This window comes from Dromiciops gliroides, chromosome X (assembly GCF_019393635.1).
Source record: "Dromiciops gliroides isolate mDroGli1 chromosome X, mDroGli1.pri, whole genome shotgun sequence".
Lineage (NCBI taxonomy): Eukaryota > Metazoa > Chordata > Mammalia > Microbiotheria > Microbiotheriidae > Dromiciops > Dromiciops gliroides.
In genome coordinates this window covers 32,305,997-32,327,011 of record NC_057867.1, presented here as the reverse complement: position 1 = coordinate 32,327,011, position 21,015 = coordinate 32,305,997, and the positions used below count along the sequence as shown (strand labels likewise).

Sequence of the window (21,015 nt, the reverse complement as noted above, 5' to 3'; positions counted from 1 at the left end):
GGGTGAATTGGAAGGCTTCTTCCAAGAGGCTGCCAGTTCTCCTGGCTGCCTCATGGGTCAGTCTGGCTGGGGCTTCTCTACATGGGAGGGGAGAGGGGACCAGTCTGAACTGAGCCAAGATACAGCTGCCTGCAGGCCTCCAAGGTTCTCTAGGATGAGAAGGGGAGGGCTGGTGCTGGGAAAGGCTGCAGGAGCTCTGTTCTGGGGCCCCTCCCAGGAGGGCTGAGAGCTCAGGGGCCTCCCTCTCCACTAGAAGTACCATCCAGGGCCCCTCAATGGCAAATGTCCATCAATTCAATATAATGTGGCTGAAGACAAGGTCCCAGCCCTGGCTCAGCTCTTCTTGAGGTCCCTAGGGAAGGAGGAGGCCTAGCCCTCTGGGAGTTCCCAGTATGGCTGAGGAGATAGGCCTCACCCCAGAGGTAACAAACAGCTAAGGGCCAGAGATCCAAAGTGAGCTGGTGAGCCAGATGAGATGTGTGATGGGTCCCCAGAAAATGAGAGCCTTTCCCCAAAGTGCCCATGCAGGCGGAACTGGCTGACTCAGTGGTCATTGAGATGTTGGGAGAGGTGAATGGAGGCTTCTCAGGCTAAGCAGGGCTCATCCCCATGCCCTGTCCCTGGTCCCTTCCACCTCACCCAGGTGAGGCCCAAGGTACTCTCAGTTCATATGGAGAGCAAGGCCCAGCCAGCCTCACTCAGCCTTCATATCCTTCCTGATTGATCTTCCTGGACCCCCGACACTTTACTTGGCGAATCCCTTGGCTCCCCAAAGGACCCGATTCCTCTGTCATTCTCTTGCATTCATTAGGGAAGCCAGGGTCACAGAAGGGCAAACTAGAATATATCTACCTTGTAAATGAGGATTCACAGGTAAGGGAGAGGAGAGGGGAGGGCAGGGGAGCGCCTCAGCCCAACTTTGGAAGGAGAGTAAGAAGAAAAAAATGTGTGTATCTATATCTGGGGTGGGGTTGCACGTGTGTCCCACCAATCATTAGGGAACACCAGAGTCCTTGGTCCAGTCAGTCCCCTTAGGTGGGCCAGTGGGCTAAGGAGTAGGGCTCCATGATGCCAAGCTCCCCAGCAAGGGGCCGCCTGCCAGGCCCTGGCCTGGACCCAGCAGCCTGAGGCTGGGGGAACCTGGCGGAGGCTCTGCTGAGGTGGCAAGCTGGAGAAGCTCGTGTTGCCAGCCCTCCACCTCCCACCCCACCCCCAGTGCTCAGAGAGAGCCCAGACTCCTCGAACCCACAGCTCCCAGCAGCCTTTGGGGCATGCTCTCCATTTGGCTATTGAGGCACATGCTCTGAGAAGCTTCTCCAGCAGACAGGGTGGGGATCTGCACTGAGTCAACCACACTCTTAGGGATTGCTCCTTGTGTCAAAGGACTCGGGGTGGTCGGGGATGGCCAGAGCAGGACCCCATCGAGATCCAACATCTCAGTCCGGGGCCTTGGACCACAAGGACACAGGCGTGCTCAGAGATGGCTTCCTGATGGAAGGAGAAGACTGGGCACTCCTTCAGCTCCTCATTCCCTGCACAGGCTAGAAGTTTTCTCTTCTGGTCCAACGGTCTCATCTGCTTTCGTTTAAGCCAGTCGCTGGCCTGGGTGAGCAGCAGCTATCCCCCTCTCCACCCTTGCTCAATGCCATGAAACAAGCTTGCAGACAAGCTCGCCAAACTAACCAGCCACTCTCTCCCCTCCCCTTTGGTCTCTACCTCCCTTTCCCCTCCTCTCCCCTCTTGGGACAAGTCTAAGTGTTAAACCCAGGGGCTTAAGCAGGTGATCATCCCTGAGGATCTTGGGGGCTATGAGCCTAGGGCTATAGGCTGGCCTTATATTATACAAGCTGTGTCTACAAGGCTTCCCAAGACCCTCTGGGCTTTCCCTCCAGGCCCCGGATGGATCTCCAAGCAGGGCTCTGCCTTTCCAGCCTGCCAAACATCAAAGATAAGGGATGGGGAGGGGGACTCTTTAAATAGGAGAGAGGGGTAGATGAAGTGACCACATACTTTTCCAAGTGTGTACCTTCCTGGACAGTGGCTCCTAAGACCCTCTTCCACTAACCAGTGTCCTGAAGTGAAGCCAGGGGTGGGCTCAGGGCTACAGGAACCCAACAACAGAGCAGAGAGAATCCTCCCTCTGGCCCAGGCCAGATAGTCTACTTCCCTGGGTTTCCATTCTCTCACCTATGAAATGAGGAAATTGGACCAGGTGGCCGCTGTGGTCCATTCCAGCTCCATCGTCATCTCTTAGGGCCTCAGTTTCCCCATCTGTAAAATAAGGGGGGAGGGGGGCAGCTAGATGGCGCAGTGGATAAAGCACGGGCCCTGGAGTCAGGAGTACCTGAGTTCAAATCCAGCCTCAGACACTTAACACGTACTAGCTGTGTGACCCTGGGCAAGTCACTTAACCCCAATTGCCTCACTTAAAAAAAAAATAAGGGGGGAGGGACAGAGTAGGGGGCCTCTGAGCCTGGTTGCTCCCAGCCCTAGATCTAGGATCTGATGTGAGGTCAGTTGGGCCAGTCCCTTCCTCTCCCCAGGCCTCAGTTTTCCTCTCTATAAAATGAGGTCGAACTAGATGACTTTCCAGCCCGAGATCTAAGAGACCATAAGTCAATGCAGGGTAGTGGGAAGAGGGAGGGAGAGCCCACTGATGGCTAAGGTGGGGGGGGGGTCAGGAAAGCCTTTGATCAAAAGCAGCACCTGAGGTGGGTGATCAAGTCATTGGAGCAGAGGCCATTGGGAGGATGAGGGGAAGCCTCAAAGAGGGAGGGGTCAGTGCCCCCACTCTCTCCATTCTGGGTTCCCCCTCCCTGATCCAGGGCCTGCCCAGCACCACCCCACCCCTAGGAGCCACTCTGCATATTCCACCACTGAAAACCAGCTTTTTCTCCATTTAGTGCAAGTTGGCATTTTCTTTCAAATACCTAGAAAGGAACAAGGTTCCAAGGCACAGCTTTCGGATTCTAACTTTAGTGAACATCTGCCTCCATAATCAGCTCACAGTTCCCAGGGCACCTCGTCACCAGGGCCATTTCCTTTGCTCAGTCCTTTCTGGGCTGAACTCATGTTGCCTGAGTCAAACTCCCAGCTGAGGGAGGCTGCCAGGCTTGGAAAGGTTGGGGTGGGGGGCCCAGGGATCTGGAGCTGTCCCCAGAACCTCCGGGTGTGGCCTGCAGATCATTCCCCTCTGGACCTGGACATGCTGGAGTCCCCAGAGAGCCACACTTAATAGGCCTGAGGTCTTTCCCTGAGCTAAAAGCAAAGCAGGTTGTCTCTTTGAGGAAAAGGTGGAGAATGGCCTCTAGAGACAGGCCCACCCAACCTCGATAGGCCTAGCCTATTCCCCAGACACCTTCTGTTCTCCTCTCATTATCTCTTCACTGACCCAAACACCACCCCCAACTCTCTCTCTCTCTCTCTCTCTCTCTCTCTCTCTCTCTCTCTCTCTCTCTCTCTCTCTCTCTCTTTTTCTCCCTCTCCTCTCCCTTCCCTCCTTCCCTCCCTCTCCCTCTCTCTCCCTCCTCTCCTCTCCCTTCCTCCTCCTCTTCTCTCTCTCCCCCTCCCTTCCTCCCTCTGTCTCTCCCTCCCTCCTTCCCTCTCTCTCTGGCTCTGTGTTTGTCCCTCTGTCCCTCTCTTTTTGTCTGTCTCTGTCTCTTCCTCTCTCCATCTCTCCCTCTCCCTCTCCATCTCTCTTTTTCCCCTTTCTCTCCCTCCCCTCCCTCCCTTCCTCTCTCTGTTTCTGTCTCTCTGTCTCTGTCTCTGTCTCTATGTCTCTCCCTCTCTCCCTCTCTCCCTCCCCCTCCCTCTCTCTCCCTCCCTCTCTCTCTTTCTCCCTCTCCCCCTCTCTCTCCCTCCCTCTCTCTCTTTCTCCCTCTCCCCCTCTCTCTCTCTGCCTCTGCCTGTCTCTCTGTCTCTGTCTCTGTCTATTTCTCCCTCTCTGTCTCTCCCTTCCTCCTCCTCTTCTCTCTCCTCCCCACCCTTCCTCCCTCTGTCTCTCTGTCCCTCCCTCTGTCTCCCCCCCCTTCCTCCCTCTCTCTCTCCGTCTGTCTCTGTCTCCCTCTCTGTCTCTCCCTCTCTGTCTCTGTCTCTCTCTGTCTCTCTGTCTCTCTGTCTCTCTGTCTCTCTCTTCTCCTCTCCTCTCCTGTTCTTGTTCCTGCCTCCATACTTTGGCCCACTCCCCCAGGACATCACCACCTGGGACACTACTTTGGGCCTCTCTCTTTAGTCAACCCCTAAAGCCCTCACAATGGGTATCACTCAAAAGACCATTAGCTGACATAGGATCATGGGCTCCTAAATTGAGAGCTGCAAAGGGACCTCAGAATTCAACACCATTTTATAGAGAAAGAAACTGAAGCCTAATGATAGGTGCAGAGCAGCATGGTTGAGGAAGCTTAGGCAAGGAGAGAGGGAAAGAGAGAAGGAAGGAGAGGAAGAATGAAGGGAAAATGGAAGAAAGACTGGTAGGGTTGGGAGGGATAAAAAGTCTTCCAAACTTAGCCTGGGGTGGGAAGCAGCAGACTTTGCTTGCCCATCCATGAAATGGCCTGCCAATGCAAGAGTCTGGATATCTTTCCATAAGAATAGGACTCTTGCTTGCTTGGTTGGTTAATGGTCATCCAGAGTTACTCTCCCAACAGAAAGCCAAGGGCCAGAAAGATGATGGTGGGTAGAGAGGCAAAGGAGGTGCCCTCTACATTTAGGACCACTAGCTGGAATCTGGTTTGGGAGTCTGAGTCCTCTCCTGCCCCCAGCCTCTGCCAGGCTGCTGAAGTCTGCCTGTTGCTTACCTTGGACCAGACTTCCTCCCTGTCTCTCCAGCCCAAGCCAATGGGCAGCCAGATGTCTGGATGCTCACACATCCATGTGCCCCAGGGTCTAGCCTTGAAGAGGTGGAGAGGGAGTGGAGAAACCATCAAAAGAGGCTGAAATGCAGCCTTAATCTGTCCTGTCTCCAGCAGGTCCCAGCACTAGCCAAACCTGGCTCTGGCCAGCCCCATACCCGGGCCTCCAGATGGAAAAAAAAAGTCACAGAAGGGAAAGTGTGACTTGTGTGCCCTCCCATTGTGGGCCCAGTTGGGCCTTCCCTTTCCACCTCCCTACCTTTTAAAACCCTGACAGCTGTGGAAAGAAGGCCAGCATGTTTGGAGGGCAGGGCCCACCAAGGGGGGAAGAGTTAAACGACTCACTTGGCCCACTCCCAGGCCCCCCTCCCCACCCCCTAGACAGCATTCCCAGACACACTAATGAGAGCTGAGTCTTACCCCAGCCAAAACACCTGTGACTCCGTTCTTCCCTGAGATCCTGGAGAAGAGGGGGAGGGGATCAGGGGTGAGGGGAATACAAGGGCACAGAGATGGCTGGTGGAAACCTCAAGTGGGTCCCTTCCCCCCCATACACCCAACCCCCCATCTCCATTCAGGAGCAAGTCTGAGGGCCAGAACTAGGGCTGGCAGTGTGGAAACTGATCATGGGGTCCTCCTGGCACCCAGGCATCTCCATGCCACTGATGGGCTCCATATTGTGGCAACATTGGTTCAGCTACTACATGGGTCTGGAATGTAATGGAAGCATTTGAAGGGAGGAAGGGGAAGGGTATTCAAAGGTTGATGCCTAGGCTTGGCCATGGCCTGAAGGGACAGAAAAGTTCTCTCTGAAACAGATGAGATGGTTGGTCGATTTGGAAGCTTTGGCCTGGACTTGCCCTCCTCAAAGCCAGGCAGGGCACCTGAGATGCTTCAGGGGATGCTTTGGAGGGGCCAGGGATGGCCAGTAAGAATCTAAGTGGGGAAAGGGGGCAGCTAGGTGGCACAGTAGATAAAGCAATAGCCCTGGATTCAGGAGGACCTCAGATACTTGACACTTACTACCTGTGAGACCCTGGCCAAGTCACTTAACCCTCATTGCCCCACCCCCCCAAAAAAAAAGAATCAAAGTAGGGCCTAGGCTGCTCTCTGGTAGGGATATGAGCAGCCTAGATGCTTCTGGATGGTGGCCCTTTAAAAAAAGGGAAGAAAGGGGGCAGCTTGGTGGTACAGTGGATAGAGCACCAGCCCTGGATTCAGGAGGACCTGAGTTCAAATCTAGCCTCAAACACTTGACACTTACTAGCTGTGTGACCCTGGGCAAGTCACTTAACACTCATTGCCCAGACACTCAATGAGGACTTATGGATTGGTTGATTTTAAGGTACCTGAGAAGTACAGTGTTTTGTATTCAATACATAGAGGGATGGATGAATGCATGAAGTGGTTAAGTACTTGGGAATCAGGGGACCTGAGGTTTACCCTGGGAATAAAGGCACCTGAATTATTATCCTCATTCTGCCACAAACTTACCCTGTGGCCATGGGCAAGCCATAGAATCCAAGGCTTTAAAATTGGAAGGGTTCTTGGGGACCATCTGGTCTAACCCCTTTATGTTAGAGATGGGGAAACTGAGACCTTGACAAGTTAAGTGATTTGACAAAGGTCACATAATATCAGAACTAGAACTTGGATTCAGACCCTTACCCTTCCAATGCAGAACTCTTTCCGCAATACTTAACTACTTCCCTCTTGGCTTCTTTCCCCTCACCTATCAAATAGGGGATTGGACTCACTATTCTCTAAGGGTTCCTTCTATAACTCTATATGTCTATGTCACATTTTTGTCCAAGGAGAGACTTAGCTGTTCTCTCTAGGATGACTCACACCAGACTGAGCTGGGCCTCTCGCCAGTGTGAACCGTCCCAAGCAAGCTTCCCTTAATAACAAATGATTCCTTAGCAGCCCACTCCAGCCCTCCCTCTCTAGTTCTTCCTGTAGCAGAACATCATGATTTAGGAACCTAAGAGGATAGACCAACAAGGCCCTAAGTGCAGGTATCCCTCCAACTATGTTAAGAAAACTCAACTTGAAGAATCAGTGCATTTAATAGACTCTATCATGGAAGGAGAAGAATTTTCCAGTCATGGTAAATAATGGCACCTTCTGTCAGTCAGTCAACAAACATTGATTAATTTCCTACTGTGGGTCAGGCACTGTGCTAAGAGGTACAAAGAGAGCAAAAGACAGCGTGGGCTCTCAAGAAGCTCACAGTCTAATGGGGGGTACAACATGCAGACAGCTACAGACCAGCAAGCTAGAGCCAGGGTAGATTGGAGCTAATTCAGAAGGAAGATATTAGCATTGAGAGAGATGAGAAGATGGGATTGACACAGCACTACCTAGTGTCAATTTCCAGGTGAAAAGGTAGTGAGGACAATGTTAAGGGCTAAAATTCTGGCTAAACTGTCTAAAATATCTAATGAGTGGTCGCCAATAAATTAGAAGCTTTAGCAAGAGTTAGACTTTTAAGCATTTATTAAGGAGAATAAGAATTTGGTAAAGAGAGAGAGAAAGGCCTAGATTCCTATCTATTAAAGGGAGAGCACATTTCTAGCTCCACTCTCCACCAGAGTCCAGAGGAAAGAGCGTGAGACCGAGCCCCAGTTTCTTCCTTCTTCCTCCCACTAGCCCGAGTCACTTCCTGATGCCAAAAAAAAGACTCCTGGTCTTGCCCTCAAAGACCTTCGTTTCATGGGCGGAACTCTTCTATAGTAAGTCTCCAGCAGGTGGCGTCATTCCAATCGTTACAACAATGAGCGAGCTTCTGTGGTGTTAGGAAATTCCAGGCAGGGGAGCAATTCATCCATGTTGAAGGCCCACTCCACAGCACGTACCAGGATCCACCGCCATCATAGGCCCTTCTGAGAGGATCATGTATGGGAGGCATGGTTCAGATCTTCTTAACTCACCAACAATACTTGCACCTCCCATGTGCAACACCATAGATTCTAGGGGGATGAACAGGGAGGAAGGAGATACATGCCCTACCTCCAGGGAGCTCCCTGTCTCATCAGGGAAACCCACAGTGGGCCTCACTCCTACTTCAGAGAGCAAGACAAGATATTAGATGTGAGGTAGGAGACTGTGCCTCCACTGCTCCCCATTCCAGTCCCAGTCCTATCACAAGAACCCTGGACATCAACGGCACAGAGGAAATGTTTGTTGGTTCAATATGCATTGATTAAGCACCTGGTGTGTCCTTGGTGCCTGATACTTGGTACAGAGGAGGGCGAGTTGGGATAGTCAAAGAAAGCCTAATGGTAGACACATGGACAGAGAAGTCACGACAGGTAGACAGCAGAGGTGGAAATGAACTTGGCATATGGGGAGAGACTTAAAGGCATGTGTGTGTGTGTGTGTGTGTGTGTAAACTTAGGGGTGGGGGTGGAGAAGGAAAAAAGACCAGAGAAGTTGAATGGAGCCCAATACTCTTTCTTCCAAGGCAGACAAAACAAATAAGGGAAGTCGATAGGAAAATGGAATCTGCTTTACCAAGATTTACCTTATAAGCTATATTGTTGGCTAAAAGGAGAAAGGCCTGCCCCTCTGGGCATTGGCATAACTCCTCAAGGTTACAGGGAGACAGCTGGGAGGAAAAGGGCCCATCTTCATTGGTGAGCTCTTCCTTGGGGGGCCTGGAGCATGTAAGCTTATCCTCTTTCCTCCAGCAGCTAGACCGTGAACACTCGGTACGGGGTGTCATGTTAGATTTTCCTGTGTGGGCTGCCAGGCTGACCACCTCCGTCATCGTCTCTAGCCATCCAGGTGGACCAGGTGGGAGGGTGAGACAGACAGAGCTTCCGCTGAGGCCCCCAGAGACAGAGCTGCCTCAGGGTATACAGGCTCACAGTCATCACAAGAAAAGCCAGTACTTGCCTCCTCCTGGTTCCTGCAGTGTTGAAGCCCAGCCTCTAGGAATTCTAGAATCAGGGAATCTTGTCTCATGCATTAGCAGAATCACAGAATTGGGGAATCAAGAGAATAATGAAATCCTAGATTCAAAGAACAACAGAATCTCGGAACCCTAGAATAAGAGACTGACAAAATCATAGAATGCTAAAATTAGGGAATGATAGACTCCTAGAATTATAAAATGAAAAACAGCAGAATCACGGAACTCCTTTCTGGGACCAAGAATCCAAGAATCCAAGAATCCTACCTCTAGGAGGGAGAGAACCAACTTGATGTTTCAAATGGCCCAGCCTCCCTTTCCATCTTTCCTGGACTCTGCCTGTAATTGTGCAAACCAGCATTGCAGGAAGGTATAATTTCCCAGCTATTCTAACCTCCCATTCCAGAGAGTGGCATGGTGGTCACGCCTTTCCCTTTATCCATTTGGTTCATTTCATGTGAGCCACTCTATGCTATGTGGGAGGTTCACACAATCTCAAGACTAAAGGGGACCTCAGAAGCTTGTTTCTAACCTCCATGGTTATTAATGTTTTCTGTCTCATCCCTCACTTTCTACTTAATTCTGTAGTACTTGATATATATGTGTCTATGTATGCATTGTTTCCCCCTAGTAGTAGACTATAAGCTCCTTGAGGTCAGGGTCTATTTTTGGCTTTGAATCCCCAGCACTGGGGCAGCTAGGTGGTGCAGTAGATAAAGCAGTGGCCCTGGATTCAGGAGGACCTGAGTTCAAATTTGACCTCAGATACTTGACACTTACTAGCTGTGGGACCTTGAGCAAGTCACTTAACCCCCATTGCCCCACAAACAAACAAACAAACAAAAAAGGAATCCCCAGCACTGAGCACAGTATTTGGCACATAGTAGACATTCATTCGATAAATACTTGATGAATTAAATCAAATTGAACTCAGATGAATAGTCATCTAACTGTAGCTCCCCCATCTTGTATGGATGAGGTTGATTTTTTGAACCCCCATGTATGACTTTACATTTATCCCTATTGTCATCTTATTAGATTTGACCCAGAATTCTAGCTTGTTCTGCCTTAGTAACGATGTCTCTTATCAATGCAATTCAGCAATCCCACAAATATTCATTGAGCACCTACTTTAGGCACTTTAGAAAGAGGAAAGGAGGATAAGTCGGTCCCAGCCTCAAGGAGCTTCTATGTTAATTAGGGTGATTTAAAGGAAGAAATACCAAGGAATACCAGGGAGAGATTGTGAGAAAGCCTCATGGAGGAGACAGCACCTGATTGGACCTTGAAAGAAGGAAGGGATTTCAGCATTTAGAGGTGGAGGATGAGATGAAAAAAGGCACTGAGGCAGAATGAGAATGGATACAGAGAGTCTCACTGGATCACAGTACATAAAAGAGAAGTGAGATAAAGCTAGAAAGATAGTCTGGAACCAGGATGAGAAGAGGGTCTTGGATGCCAGGATCCAAGTGTAGACTTTATTTGACAAACAGCGGAGAGTCTTGAAGTAACATGATGACACTTGTATATTAGGAAGAATATTTTAGCAGCTGTGTGGTAGATGCATTAGAGAAGGGAGATGCTCCCATCTCTGGGCCTCAGTCTGGCCTTAGACAACCTCAAAGAGCCGTTCCAATTCTGACATTCTTTGCTTCTATGGTTTTCCCATGGAATAGGCCAGCTCTGACTGTAGCCATCTGCCCCACCCCACCCCCATCCTGGCAAGGCTGTCCCCAGCATGGAGAGGGATCCCCAAGGCAGTTCCTCCACCCCCCCATACCCCACCCAGGCCAGCTGGCAGCTGTAGGCGGTACAGTCCAATGGATAGGACAGACTGTCAAAGGAGAGGCTACTTATTAGAGGGGCTGGGCAAAGCAGGGGATTAGAGGCTCCCATTCCACTCCAGGACTGGAGCCTATTAAAGAGGCCTTGTCATTAGCCCAGAGCTGGCTCCACTAACCAGGTTCCTGCCTGCAGGGCCCATATGGCCCTGGATGTTGGCTCTTCCCTTTCTTTCCATCTCTTAGTCTTTCTGTGTTTCTTTCTTTCTGCTCTTCTCTCTCAGACTTTTCTCTCCCTGTCTTTGCTTCACTCTCTACATACATCTCTCTGTCACTTCTACCTCTTCCTCCTCTGTCTGTCATTATTTCTATCTCTGTCTCTTTCTCCCCATATCTCATCATCTCTCTCCCCTCCAATCTTTTTCTGTGTCTCTGTGTCTCTCTTCTCCTCCTCTCTCTCTCCTTCCCTCTCCCTCATTCTCTCTCCCTCTCCTTCTCTCTTCCTCTTCTCCCTCCCTCTCTCTCCCCTCCCTTCTCTCTCCCTCGTCTCTCTCTCTCTTCCTCCTTCCCTCTCCCTTCTCTCTTTCTCTCTTCCCATCCCTCCTTTCTGGGTTTCTCCATCTGTAGCCTCTCTCTCTGGGTAGCCTTTGAGCTCTCAACAACACAGCAGGAACACAGAGTTTGAGCTAGAAGGGATTTCCTAGGTCATCTAGTTCAAACTTATCCTTTTAAAATGAGGATAATGTCATCTCCCTCTCAGGATTATTGTGAGGATCAAATAAGATCATTGTAGAGCACTTAGCATAGTGCCTGGCACAGAGTAAGCCCTGTATTGGTGGTGGTGGTGGTTTTTATCATTATTATTTATTTTATTTTATTTTATTTTGGGAGGCAGGGCAATGAGGGTTAAGTGACTTGCCCAGGGTCACACAGCTAGTAAGTGTCAAGTGTTTGAGGCCACACCTGAACTCAGGTCCTCCTGAATCCAGGGCCAGTGCTCTATCCACTGCAGCGCCACCTAGCTGCCCCATTGTTATTAGTATTATTAATGAAGAAACTGATCTGGAGAGTGACTTGCCCAAGCTTACATAGCTAAGAAGGGGCACAGTCCAGATTTGAACCCAGGACCTTGAACTTCAAATACAATGTCCTTTCTGATGTACTCCTTCAGAGTGGCTTCAGAGCCCTTATTTAATAGAGATCTAGGGGGCAGCTAGGTGACGCAATGGAGAAAGCACTGGCCCTGGATTCAAGAGGACCTGAGTTCAAACCCGGCCTCAGATACTTGACACTTACTAGCTGTATGACCCTGGGAAAGTCACCTAACCCCAATTGCCCCATGAGAGAGAGAGAGAGAGAGAGAGAGAGAGAGAGAGAGAGAGAGGGAGAGCTAAGAGCTAGTTTCTTATTCTGCCATCAACTCAATGTGTTCCCTTGACATAGTTCTTTGACTTCCCTGAGCCTCAGTTTCCTCATCTGTAAAATGAAGGGTTTGAACTAGATGGTCCCCCAGGAGTCTGCCTGTACTGATATTCTCCCATTCTTACATTACTTATAGTCTTACAACTGTAAGCTCCATGAGGGCAAGTACGATGCCTTATGTGCATATGGCAGGTTATGTTGAATGGTTGACATTTCCTGACTCTTTTCTCCCTTGCTGGGTTAGGTTCCTGGCTTCCTCTTTGGTACATAGATTTTCCATGTCCTCATCTCCTACTGGGCTGGGCTTCTCACACTAGGTGCACTCCTGCTTACAAGAGGTTTACATCTCAGTGCTCAATTTTGCCCTCTTTGGTCATTTGCCCTCCCATCCCCTTGTAGTTCATTCATACACACACACACTCCCCAGCTTCCGAGTCTTCCATAGTGCTTGCCCCAATACTCAGAAGCCAGGCCTCACTCATTCAGAAGGAATGAGGCACACTTGTGTGGTCCAAGGCAGGGGGGATGGGGGCAATGAGGGGGAGAGAAGCCCTGAGGTGGTCTGGCATAAGGGCTGAAAGGAGGGGACCCAGCCCCCAGCCTTATTTCAAACTGAGCCCTGAAAGACAAGGAGGATGGGCTGGGGATGGGGATGGGAGTGGCAAGGATGGAGATAGGGATGGGGTTGGATACAAGGATGGGGATGGGGACAGGGATGGAGACAGGGATGGAGATAGGGATGGGGTTGGATACAAGGATGGGGATGGAGACAGGGACGGGGATGGAGACAGGGATGGAGATAGGAATGGGGTTGGATACAAGGATGGGGATGGGGACAGGGATGGAGACAGGGATGGAGATAGGGATGGGGTTGGATACAAGGATGGGGATGGGGACAGGGATGGAGACAGGGATGGAGATAGGGATGGGGTTGGATACAAGGATGGGGATGGGGATGGGGACGGGGATGGAGACAGGGATGGAGATAGGGATGGGGTTGGATACAAGGATGGGGATGGAGACAGGGATGGAGACAGGGATGGAGATAGGGATGGGGTTGGATACAAGGATGGGGATGGGGATGGGGCTGGAGACAGGGATGGAGATAGGGATGGGGTTGGATACAAGGATGGGGATGGGGACGGGGATGGGGACAGGGATGGAGATAGGGATGGGGTTGGATACAAGGATAGGGATGGGGTTGGATACAAGGATGGGGATGGGGACGGGGATGGGGACAGGGATGGAGATAGGGATGGGGTTGGATACAAGGATGGGGATGGGGATGGGGACAGGGATGAGGATGGAGAAAAGGACAGGGCTGGAGATGGGGATGGGGGTAGAAACAGGTGGGGGTGGGGATGGAGAAGGAAATAGGAAAACCTGAAATCAGGTTGTGCTGTGGACTATGAGGTCTTGGATTTTGGACAAAATCCAAACCAAGAATGGAAATTTTTCTGTCTGAACAAGGTTCTCAACTTTTCAAAGAGGTTTCACATCATCTCATTTGATGCTCTGGGAGGGAGAGGAGACTACTTATATTCTTCCTATTTTATAAGGGAGGAAACTGAGACCCAGAGAGGCAAGGTGATCTGTCCAAGGGCACACAGAAAATCCTGAGAGTCATACTCTGGCAAGGAGCGTGGCTGATCTGTGGGCCTTTTTACTGCCTCAAACATTTTTATTTTACAAGAGGGAAAAGAGCTGAGCCCGATGAGGCCAGAAACTGCCTCAGTTTCCCCTAATGGAGCTTGGACTGGCCCTCAAGTGTCAGGATCCTCAGGACTGTGGGGAGGGGAGGAGACTTTCCAAAGGCTCCCATCACCATGTATGTCTACCAGACAGCCTTAACTTAGGTGAGATCTGGCCTTGACCCCCCCCCCACCATGCCTGGTGCTGCCAAGCCTAGGTCAAGCAGGAAGAAAGCTCTCCAGAAAGACTAATTGAGTTGCTCAACCACCACTGATCCCCTCTTCTGTGTGAGACTAGGTTGGGACAGTCGGGTCCTCCTCCATCCTGACTGTCACTAACTCAATGTGCGACTTTCAGTTAGACACTCCAAGCCCTAATTAAACATCTCCTGTCTTTTGCCGGGCACTGTGCTTGGTTCTGCACATACAAAGACAACAAAAGAGACAATGTCTGCCCTCAAGGGGCCTCTGTTCTACCAGGGAGAATGGAACATAGCCATAGATGCTGTCAAATAAAAAAAAAAAGATGCAGTCAAATCAAAATACTTAACAAGGAATTTCCAGAGGGAACACAGGCTGAGCGTGGGGGGGGGGGGGCGGGGCAGGAGGTAGGTAAGGCCTCCTGGAGGAGCTAAAGGCAGGGATTTTACAGTAGGGAGAGGAGAGCATTCCCAACAAGGGGGACCGCGTGTGCAAAGTCAGGGAGGTGGGAAATGTAACATGGATGGGAGAAAAACCAAGGTTGGTTTGGCCATAACTGAGAGTGTGTGATCTCAAGCATGTCCCCTCCCTTTTCTGGGTCTCGGTTTCCTTCTCTGTACATGAAGGGGCTAGACTAAGTGGTCCCAGAGTCCTCTCTGCAGGCTGCACCAACATTCTCCACTTCCATGACTCAAAGCTGGCTGGAGGTAATAGAAGCCACCCTGACCCTGGGGGGGGGGGGGAGTTGGAATTGTAGCCCAGACAAAGGCGGGGTCCAGGGGGCTAGAAAGGCTCTGGGGAGAGAGATGTTGAGCAATGCCCTGGCATGGGCAGACAGAGTACCACTACTCCTCAGCAAAAATCACCTCCAGCAGAGCTGCCAACCTCGGCTGACGTCCCACCGGCTGGAAATGTTTTTCCTACCCTCCAAGCCTGTCTGCAGCTGCAGCCTGGGCCTCAGAACAAACCCTGCTCTGTCCGGCTGCCTGTTGGGAGAGAGGAAAGGAGGGAGGGGGGACCAGAAAGGGTTTGTTTGTCTCTCATCCTCATGGGGTGATCAGTGATGGGTGCCTCAGGCAGCCAAGGATAGGAAGGTGGTCATAACCCAGGCTGGAGGAACCTGGGAGCTCAGAAAGGCACATAGTGGGAGAATTCAAAGAGACCCAACCCACTCATTTTACAGATGAAGAAACTGAGACCAGTAGAGGGGAAGGGATATGTCCGAGATGGCGAGTCAGTGGCGGAGCTAGGACTAAACCCCAGGCCTTCTGATTCTCAGCCCCCTCCAGTGAACTGGGGTCAGGGAGCAGAGGGCAGGATTCTGAGGGGATCCCTAAGGTTACATAAGCGAAATGCTCTGGAGGATGCAGAAGCAAAGGAAATAGCTGAAAGGGAGCTACCATGGCGGGGTGTGAAGATGAATCGCATCTTTTAGCTTCTCTGCCCTTTGAGCTGCTCCCCAGCTAGCCGGGGGTCTTTGCTGGGTTGCCCTGCCCTGCTCTGGCCCCTAAGCTGTCTAGAGCACAAGCCTGGCAAGCCAGGACCCCTGTCCCCAAACCTCAACCCTTTGAAGTCCACAAGGAGCTTAGGGAGATGCGGGAAGAATGGGGAGACAGAATCAGGAAGACTTCAAGTCAACCCGTCTTATCAGAAACTTGTAGTAAAGAGGGGCCAAGCTGGGAGAAGTCCTTGGAGGTCAAGTCTGACCTCTCCATTTCACATAAAGGAAAACAGAGGCCTAGTGGGGGAAATGACTTGACAAAAGTCATAGTTAGTCCAGGGCAGAGACAGGGCTGGCTCCAGGTGTTCAACCTTGGACCCTGGGTCAAAGGCAACCAGGGCTCAGCATCTACTTTTAGAGTAAGCATTGACCCCTTGGAACAGAGAGAGGAAGGGGGGGTGCCACTGACTGAACTTAAGTGACCTTAACATGCCATCTAACCTTAACCCTTCCAGTATTCCTATGAAGAAATTGGGAGCCATTGAATTAAGTGACTTGCCCAAGGTCACACGGAGAATTAGTGTTAGAACTGGGATTCCAACTTGAGTCCCGACAGTCACCTCAACTCTATGGTTTTTATGATCACAAGATTTTCTAATTCACCAGCACAGCTCCCCCACCACCACCGTTGGCTGCCCAAGGTGCTCCTAGAAAGCCCCTGGGTCCCTTATTTTGACTCCATTTCTCTGTCTTCAGAGCTCTGCCCTATGTTCAGTGTCACCAGCACCCAGAAGGCTTGGCCATTCCCTCTCCCATGCCCATTGGTGGGCCAAGAACCTGGTTCCATTTCCACTGGCCCTGTTGTTTGGGAAAAGGTTCCCTCCCCTCCCTTCACAAGTACCCTAGGGCTGGGCCACCCCTAACCCGCTACACGTGGGACTTTTCAGAGCCTAGGCGGGTAGAAGCTGCCAACATCGCCCCCAAACACGTCATAGCCCCCCACGCCCCACTGTGAGCGAAGCCAACTCTTCAGAGTGAGTCAGCCCCTAACTACTGTGTTTCAAGCATGTGGAATGGGTCCAGAGAGGCCCTCCTGTCTCCCCAGGCTTGACCCAGGGATGAATAGCTAATTAAGAAAGCATTGCAAATGCCTAATTAAGTCTTGTCCTGGCTTTGGAAGGGATGCTGGAGGGGCATATCTGACAGAGCTGGCTGCTTCCTGCCTCCAAGGTTCTCTTCCAAGGCCTGGGGTGGTGGTGGTGGGGGGTACCTTTTCTGGAGTCTGCTTCCATCAGTCCAGCCTCCATTTGGAGGACAGAGGCCAAATCCTGGGACAGAGATACAAAGTATAATGGAATTAAGCTGGATTGGAATTTGGAGGCAGAGACCCTGAGTTTGAATTCCAGCTCTGCTACTTACTACCAAGTGACCTTGGGCAAGTCCCTTCCCTTCCCTGGGTCTCGGGTTTCCCCTCTGTAAAACAAGGTGCCTTCCTGCTCTGGGACTAACATCCAGTGTGTGACCTTGGCCAAGTTACTTCCCCTCCAAGTCTCTGATCAACCTCCCCAGCCCTCTTTTCTCCTACCTCCCTATGTGCACCCCCTTAACATCAACACCTCTCTCTCTCTCTCTCTCTCTCTCTCTCTCTCTCTCTCTCTCTCTCTCTCTCTTTATCAGGAAAACCCTCAGCCATGATGTGCCTCTGGCTTCTCAGCTCACTGCTGGCCTTGAGCCAGGCTTTGCCCTTCGAGCAAAGAGGCTTCTGGGATTTCACCTTGGATGATGGGCTGGCCATGCTCAATGATGAAGAGGCATCTGGAGCTGACCCCACCTCGGGCCTGCCTGACCTGGATGCCCTCACACCCACCTACAGCGCCATGTGTCCCTTTGGCTGCCACTGCCACCTGCGCGTGGTCCAATGCTCAGACCTAGGTGAGAAGCTACCCTGGGAGGGAGCCTATGGCAAAGCGGAGCAGGATCCAGCCCTGGAAACAATAAGCCCACACATTTCCAGGCTTTCAAAAAATTAACCCCCCACTGTTTCTTATATCAAGTCTTGCCAAATTCTAATCTGTTGCCACTATCTCTCCTCCCTCCCCCTGTTCCCCCACACTCCTTCTCTCTCTCTCTCTCTCTCTCTCTCTCTCTCTCTCTCTCTCTCTCTCTCTCTCTCTCATCTATCCTGCTCAGACTACCAGATTCAGCCTCCTAAAGCTCAGATCTGATCTTGGCCTTCCTCTGCTCAAGAGCCTTCCATGGTTCACCATTGCCTGCCTTCCTCTGCCTGGTATTCAAGACCCTCCACGTTATGACTCCATCCTACCTCTTTGTCCTTATTTCCCCCAGTTCCCCTATAGGACCCTTCATTCCAGCCAGAGCAGTCCTTTTGCATGAACTAGGCTCAGTCTTATGTTTTCCCCATTCTGCCTCTGGCTCCCCCACACCATCCCATCCATCTTTGCCTGTCCTGGCCCTGCCACATGCTACCAGGCAAGGACTACCATTTGTGCCTGTGAGTAAGGTCTCCAGGAACAGAGTTCAGGTGGCCACCTTCCCTCACCTCCCTGCCCCTCCCAGGGGGCCTCACTTATTCATCTACCCTGGTCCTGGGGACCTCTTAGCCTGGCTAGCAAGAAGGGCCCTGGGCTGGGCAGACATATGGGAGAGAAGAGCAGTGATCTCTGTAGACCCTCATGTCAGCTGGGGGGAGGGGATGGAGGGCCAGAGGCCAGAGAGGAGGTGAGATAGGATTACCCAGAGTCTCTCGGGGCAGCTCTGGGACTAGGACTCGGGTACCCACCCCCAAATCCCTCCCCCTCCCCCAGCTCTGGCCACCATAGCCTGGGTCTCCCAGGTGGGTGTCCCCAGGCCTTGGGCAGGTGAGCCATGTGATGGGGGCTCTTCCCACAGGTCTAAAGACAGTCCCCAAGGAGATCTCTCCAGATACCACTCTCCTGGACCTTCAGAACAATGGCATCACCGAACTCAAGAAGGACGACTTCAAAGGGCTCCAGCATCTCTACGTAAGGCTGGGGGCCCTGTTGGGGCAGGCCCGGCTGTGCCACCCAGGCTCTCTGGGTCTGCAGGCAGAGGAAAGGGAGGGCTCCTCCCCCACGGCCTGCATCTAAGTACCTCTGTGTGTGCTTTGCTGTGCCTGCCTCTGGAGGCAGAGGATCTGGGTTCAAATCCTGTCCCTGATGCCTCTGTGTGACCTTGGGCAAGTCCCTTCCCTTCCCCCAGGCCTCAGTTTCCTCCTTCATGAAATGGGGACTAGACGATGTCAGAGGTCCCCTCCAGCTCCAGAGCTCTGACCCTGTGTGGGAGGTAGCATGCCTGTATGTGTGTCTGGGGGGACGGGGCATGAGTACCGGTCGGCTGCCTCTTCCTTATCACTTCATCTTGATCCCAACGTTGAAGTGTAGGGCCGAGGAGGGAACACGAAGAAAAGCCCCTTTAAGGGGCTATTTTCTCCCAGCCTGGCTGGTCTGACAGCTGAGCTGGCCTGATCTCCCTGCCTGCTCACGACTGAGCCAGAGGAAACCCAGGTTATAAAATTGTGCTCTCCTGTGTTTGGGTTCAAATCTCTGGGGTTCATTAGTTCGCTTTGTCACGTGACACATTCTACTTTATCACACGAGTGCCCTTCCAACTCTGGGAAGCAGGGAGGGCAGTCACTATCGAGACCAGGGAACATCCGAGGCCTAGAGAGGGGCAGCGGCGTGCCTGAGATCATGTAGCAAGTTGTTGGCGGAGTCAGGCTTGGATCAAAGGCCTCCCAGATCTCGGAGTTTTAGATTGGCCTGCCAGGGCGGGTGCCTTTGGGATAGGATAGAGGGGTAGACGGGTGTATACTTGGGAAGGAAGTGAGGCGGGAAGAGGAAGGCCTTCCTCCTTGGCGGGTTTCCAGCTGACGCCGGACCACCTACCTGACCAACCGTGGTCGGCCAAGTTGGAAAAGGAATCCTTGCGTGTGGTGGGCAAGCTGGCCTCGGAGGGCCTCTCTGGCTCCAGGAGGCTGGGACCTACTGGTTCTCATCCTTCTTCCTTGTCTCAGGCTCTGGTGCTGGTGAATAACAAGATCTCCAAAATCCACCCGAAGGCCTTCAGCCCGCTTCGGAAGCTGCAGAAACTTTATATCTCCAAGAATCACCTGGTAGAGATCCCACCCAATCTGCCCAGCTCCCTGGTAGAACTGAGGATTCATGACAACAAGATCAGGAAGGTGTCCAAGGCAGTGTTCAGTGGGCTCAAGAACATGAACTGCATTGGTGAGTAACCCTTAACCTCCCTTCCCCCCCCCGCCCCCCCCCCACACAAACATGTCATTTTGGGCTCATCTGATGAAGGAAAGAGAATGTATCAGCCCAAACTCAAATGTCCCCCAAACTGGGCAATGTCATAGGGAGTCTGAGTAGCATTAGAGGCAAGGATATGTGTGTGCATAAGGCTTCTGAGTGACCAATGAAGGTTTTTTTTAATCTATAAGAAAAATTTATTGATAAGAGAAACACTTAGTAATGAACCATGGGGCCCAGTGCATATGGCAATAAAACAAAGGAAAAAGTGAGAGTGGAGTGCATTCACCATACTTCCAATAAATCTCATTCATTCACTCCCTTCTGGATTCTCTCCATAAGCTGAGCATGGAGCTAGAAAAAGATCAAAGATCAAAGCTCTACAAGGCCTAGAGTTGGTCTCCTGGAAAGTCTCCTCTCTCTGTAGCTGCTACTGCTCCCTCTCTCCAATCCCTTCTGTCCCTTCTCTCTCTCTAACTTTTCTTCTATCTCTATATGGCAAGATTAAAAAACTGTTCTTTGTAAAGGAAGAACTCTGCCTTCAGTCTTGATCCCATGGTGGCCTTGGGTCTTCCAAGACTGACAAAATGGCAACTCCCAGTGTGGCCAAGGAAGTCTTTCACCAAGCCCATGCACTAAAGCTTAATCATTTTACTCAAAGCAGAGGCCCTTGGGCTCTCAATCGATGCTTATTGACTCTTCATTTGCATATACTTCTAATGAGCTTATTGATCTCGTTTCCCAGACCACAGAAAATGAGAAACGGTAAATTATGTTGGGATTAGGGTGGGAGGAGAGATAGGGAGAACATGCTAAATAAAGGTGGGCAAGTTGACAGCAGTTACCAGCATGGTAGCATGACAATGAGAGAAAAAAGAGCAAACTGTGCAAGTTCTGATGGCCTTGAGCTATTATAGAGTTCTACATACTTCAGTGGCCTAGGAGACATTATATTTCAGCTTAGGACAACAGTGGATTTCATTTGGATGGCTCTGTGTCACCAAGGAAATGTTGGATTGTGGTTGCTGCCATCTGTTGAGAAATGCAGGGGCCCAGAACATTTTAGAAACATTTCTGTTCCAAATAGTTGGCTTCTAACCCTGACTCTGGCTTTGGTGTCATTCTTGTCCTTTCCTCTGGTTGGAGAGGAAGGACAGAAGACAAAGCCCTGTGCAGAACTGGCTAGCTGTAGGGAGGCAGGGGCTGGGGCAGAAAAACCAACGCAAGGCAGACCCAGATGTCTGGAGGGAGGAGGTTGGGAAAGGAGGGCGCCGGAAGGCAGAGGGGAGCTTTTCTGCCCTGGGATGGGCCTCCCTGGCCTCCCCTTTCCCTTCATCTCTTCCCTCTCTCTCCCCCATCTTTTCTCAGAACCGTTACCTCTGCTTCTCTTCTCCTTGTCTCACTCTGCCTCTCCCCAT

At 51.3% G+C, this 21,015-nt stretch overlaps 1 protein-coding gene across 1 annotated transcript in view; it reads left to right on the top strand.

Annotated features, from left to right (window-relative positions):
* Window positions 1-21,015, top strand: part of BGN (biglycan) — a 29,909-nt gene that overhangs the window by 2,266 nt on the left and 6,628 nt on the right. Inside the window, exons 2-4 of the mRNA XM_043974899.1 lie at window positions 16,980-17,234; window positions 18,213-18,325; window positions 19,357-19,570. Of these exons, the coding sequence (XP_043830834.1) occupies window positions 16,994-17,234; window positions 18,213-18,325; window positions 19,357-19,570 (568 nt within the window). The 5' untranslated portion in view covers window positions 16,980-16,993. The remainder of the gene's footprint in view (window positions 1-16,979; window positions 17,235-18,212; window positions 18,326-19,356; window positions 19,571-21,015) is intronic.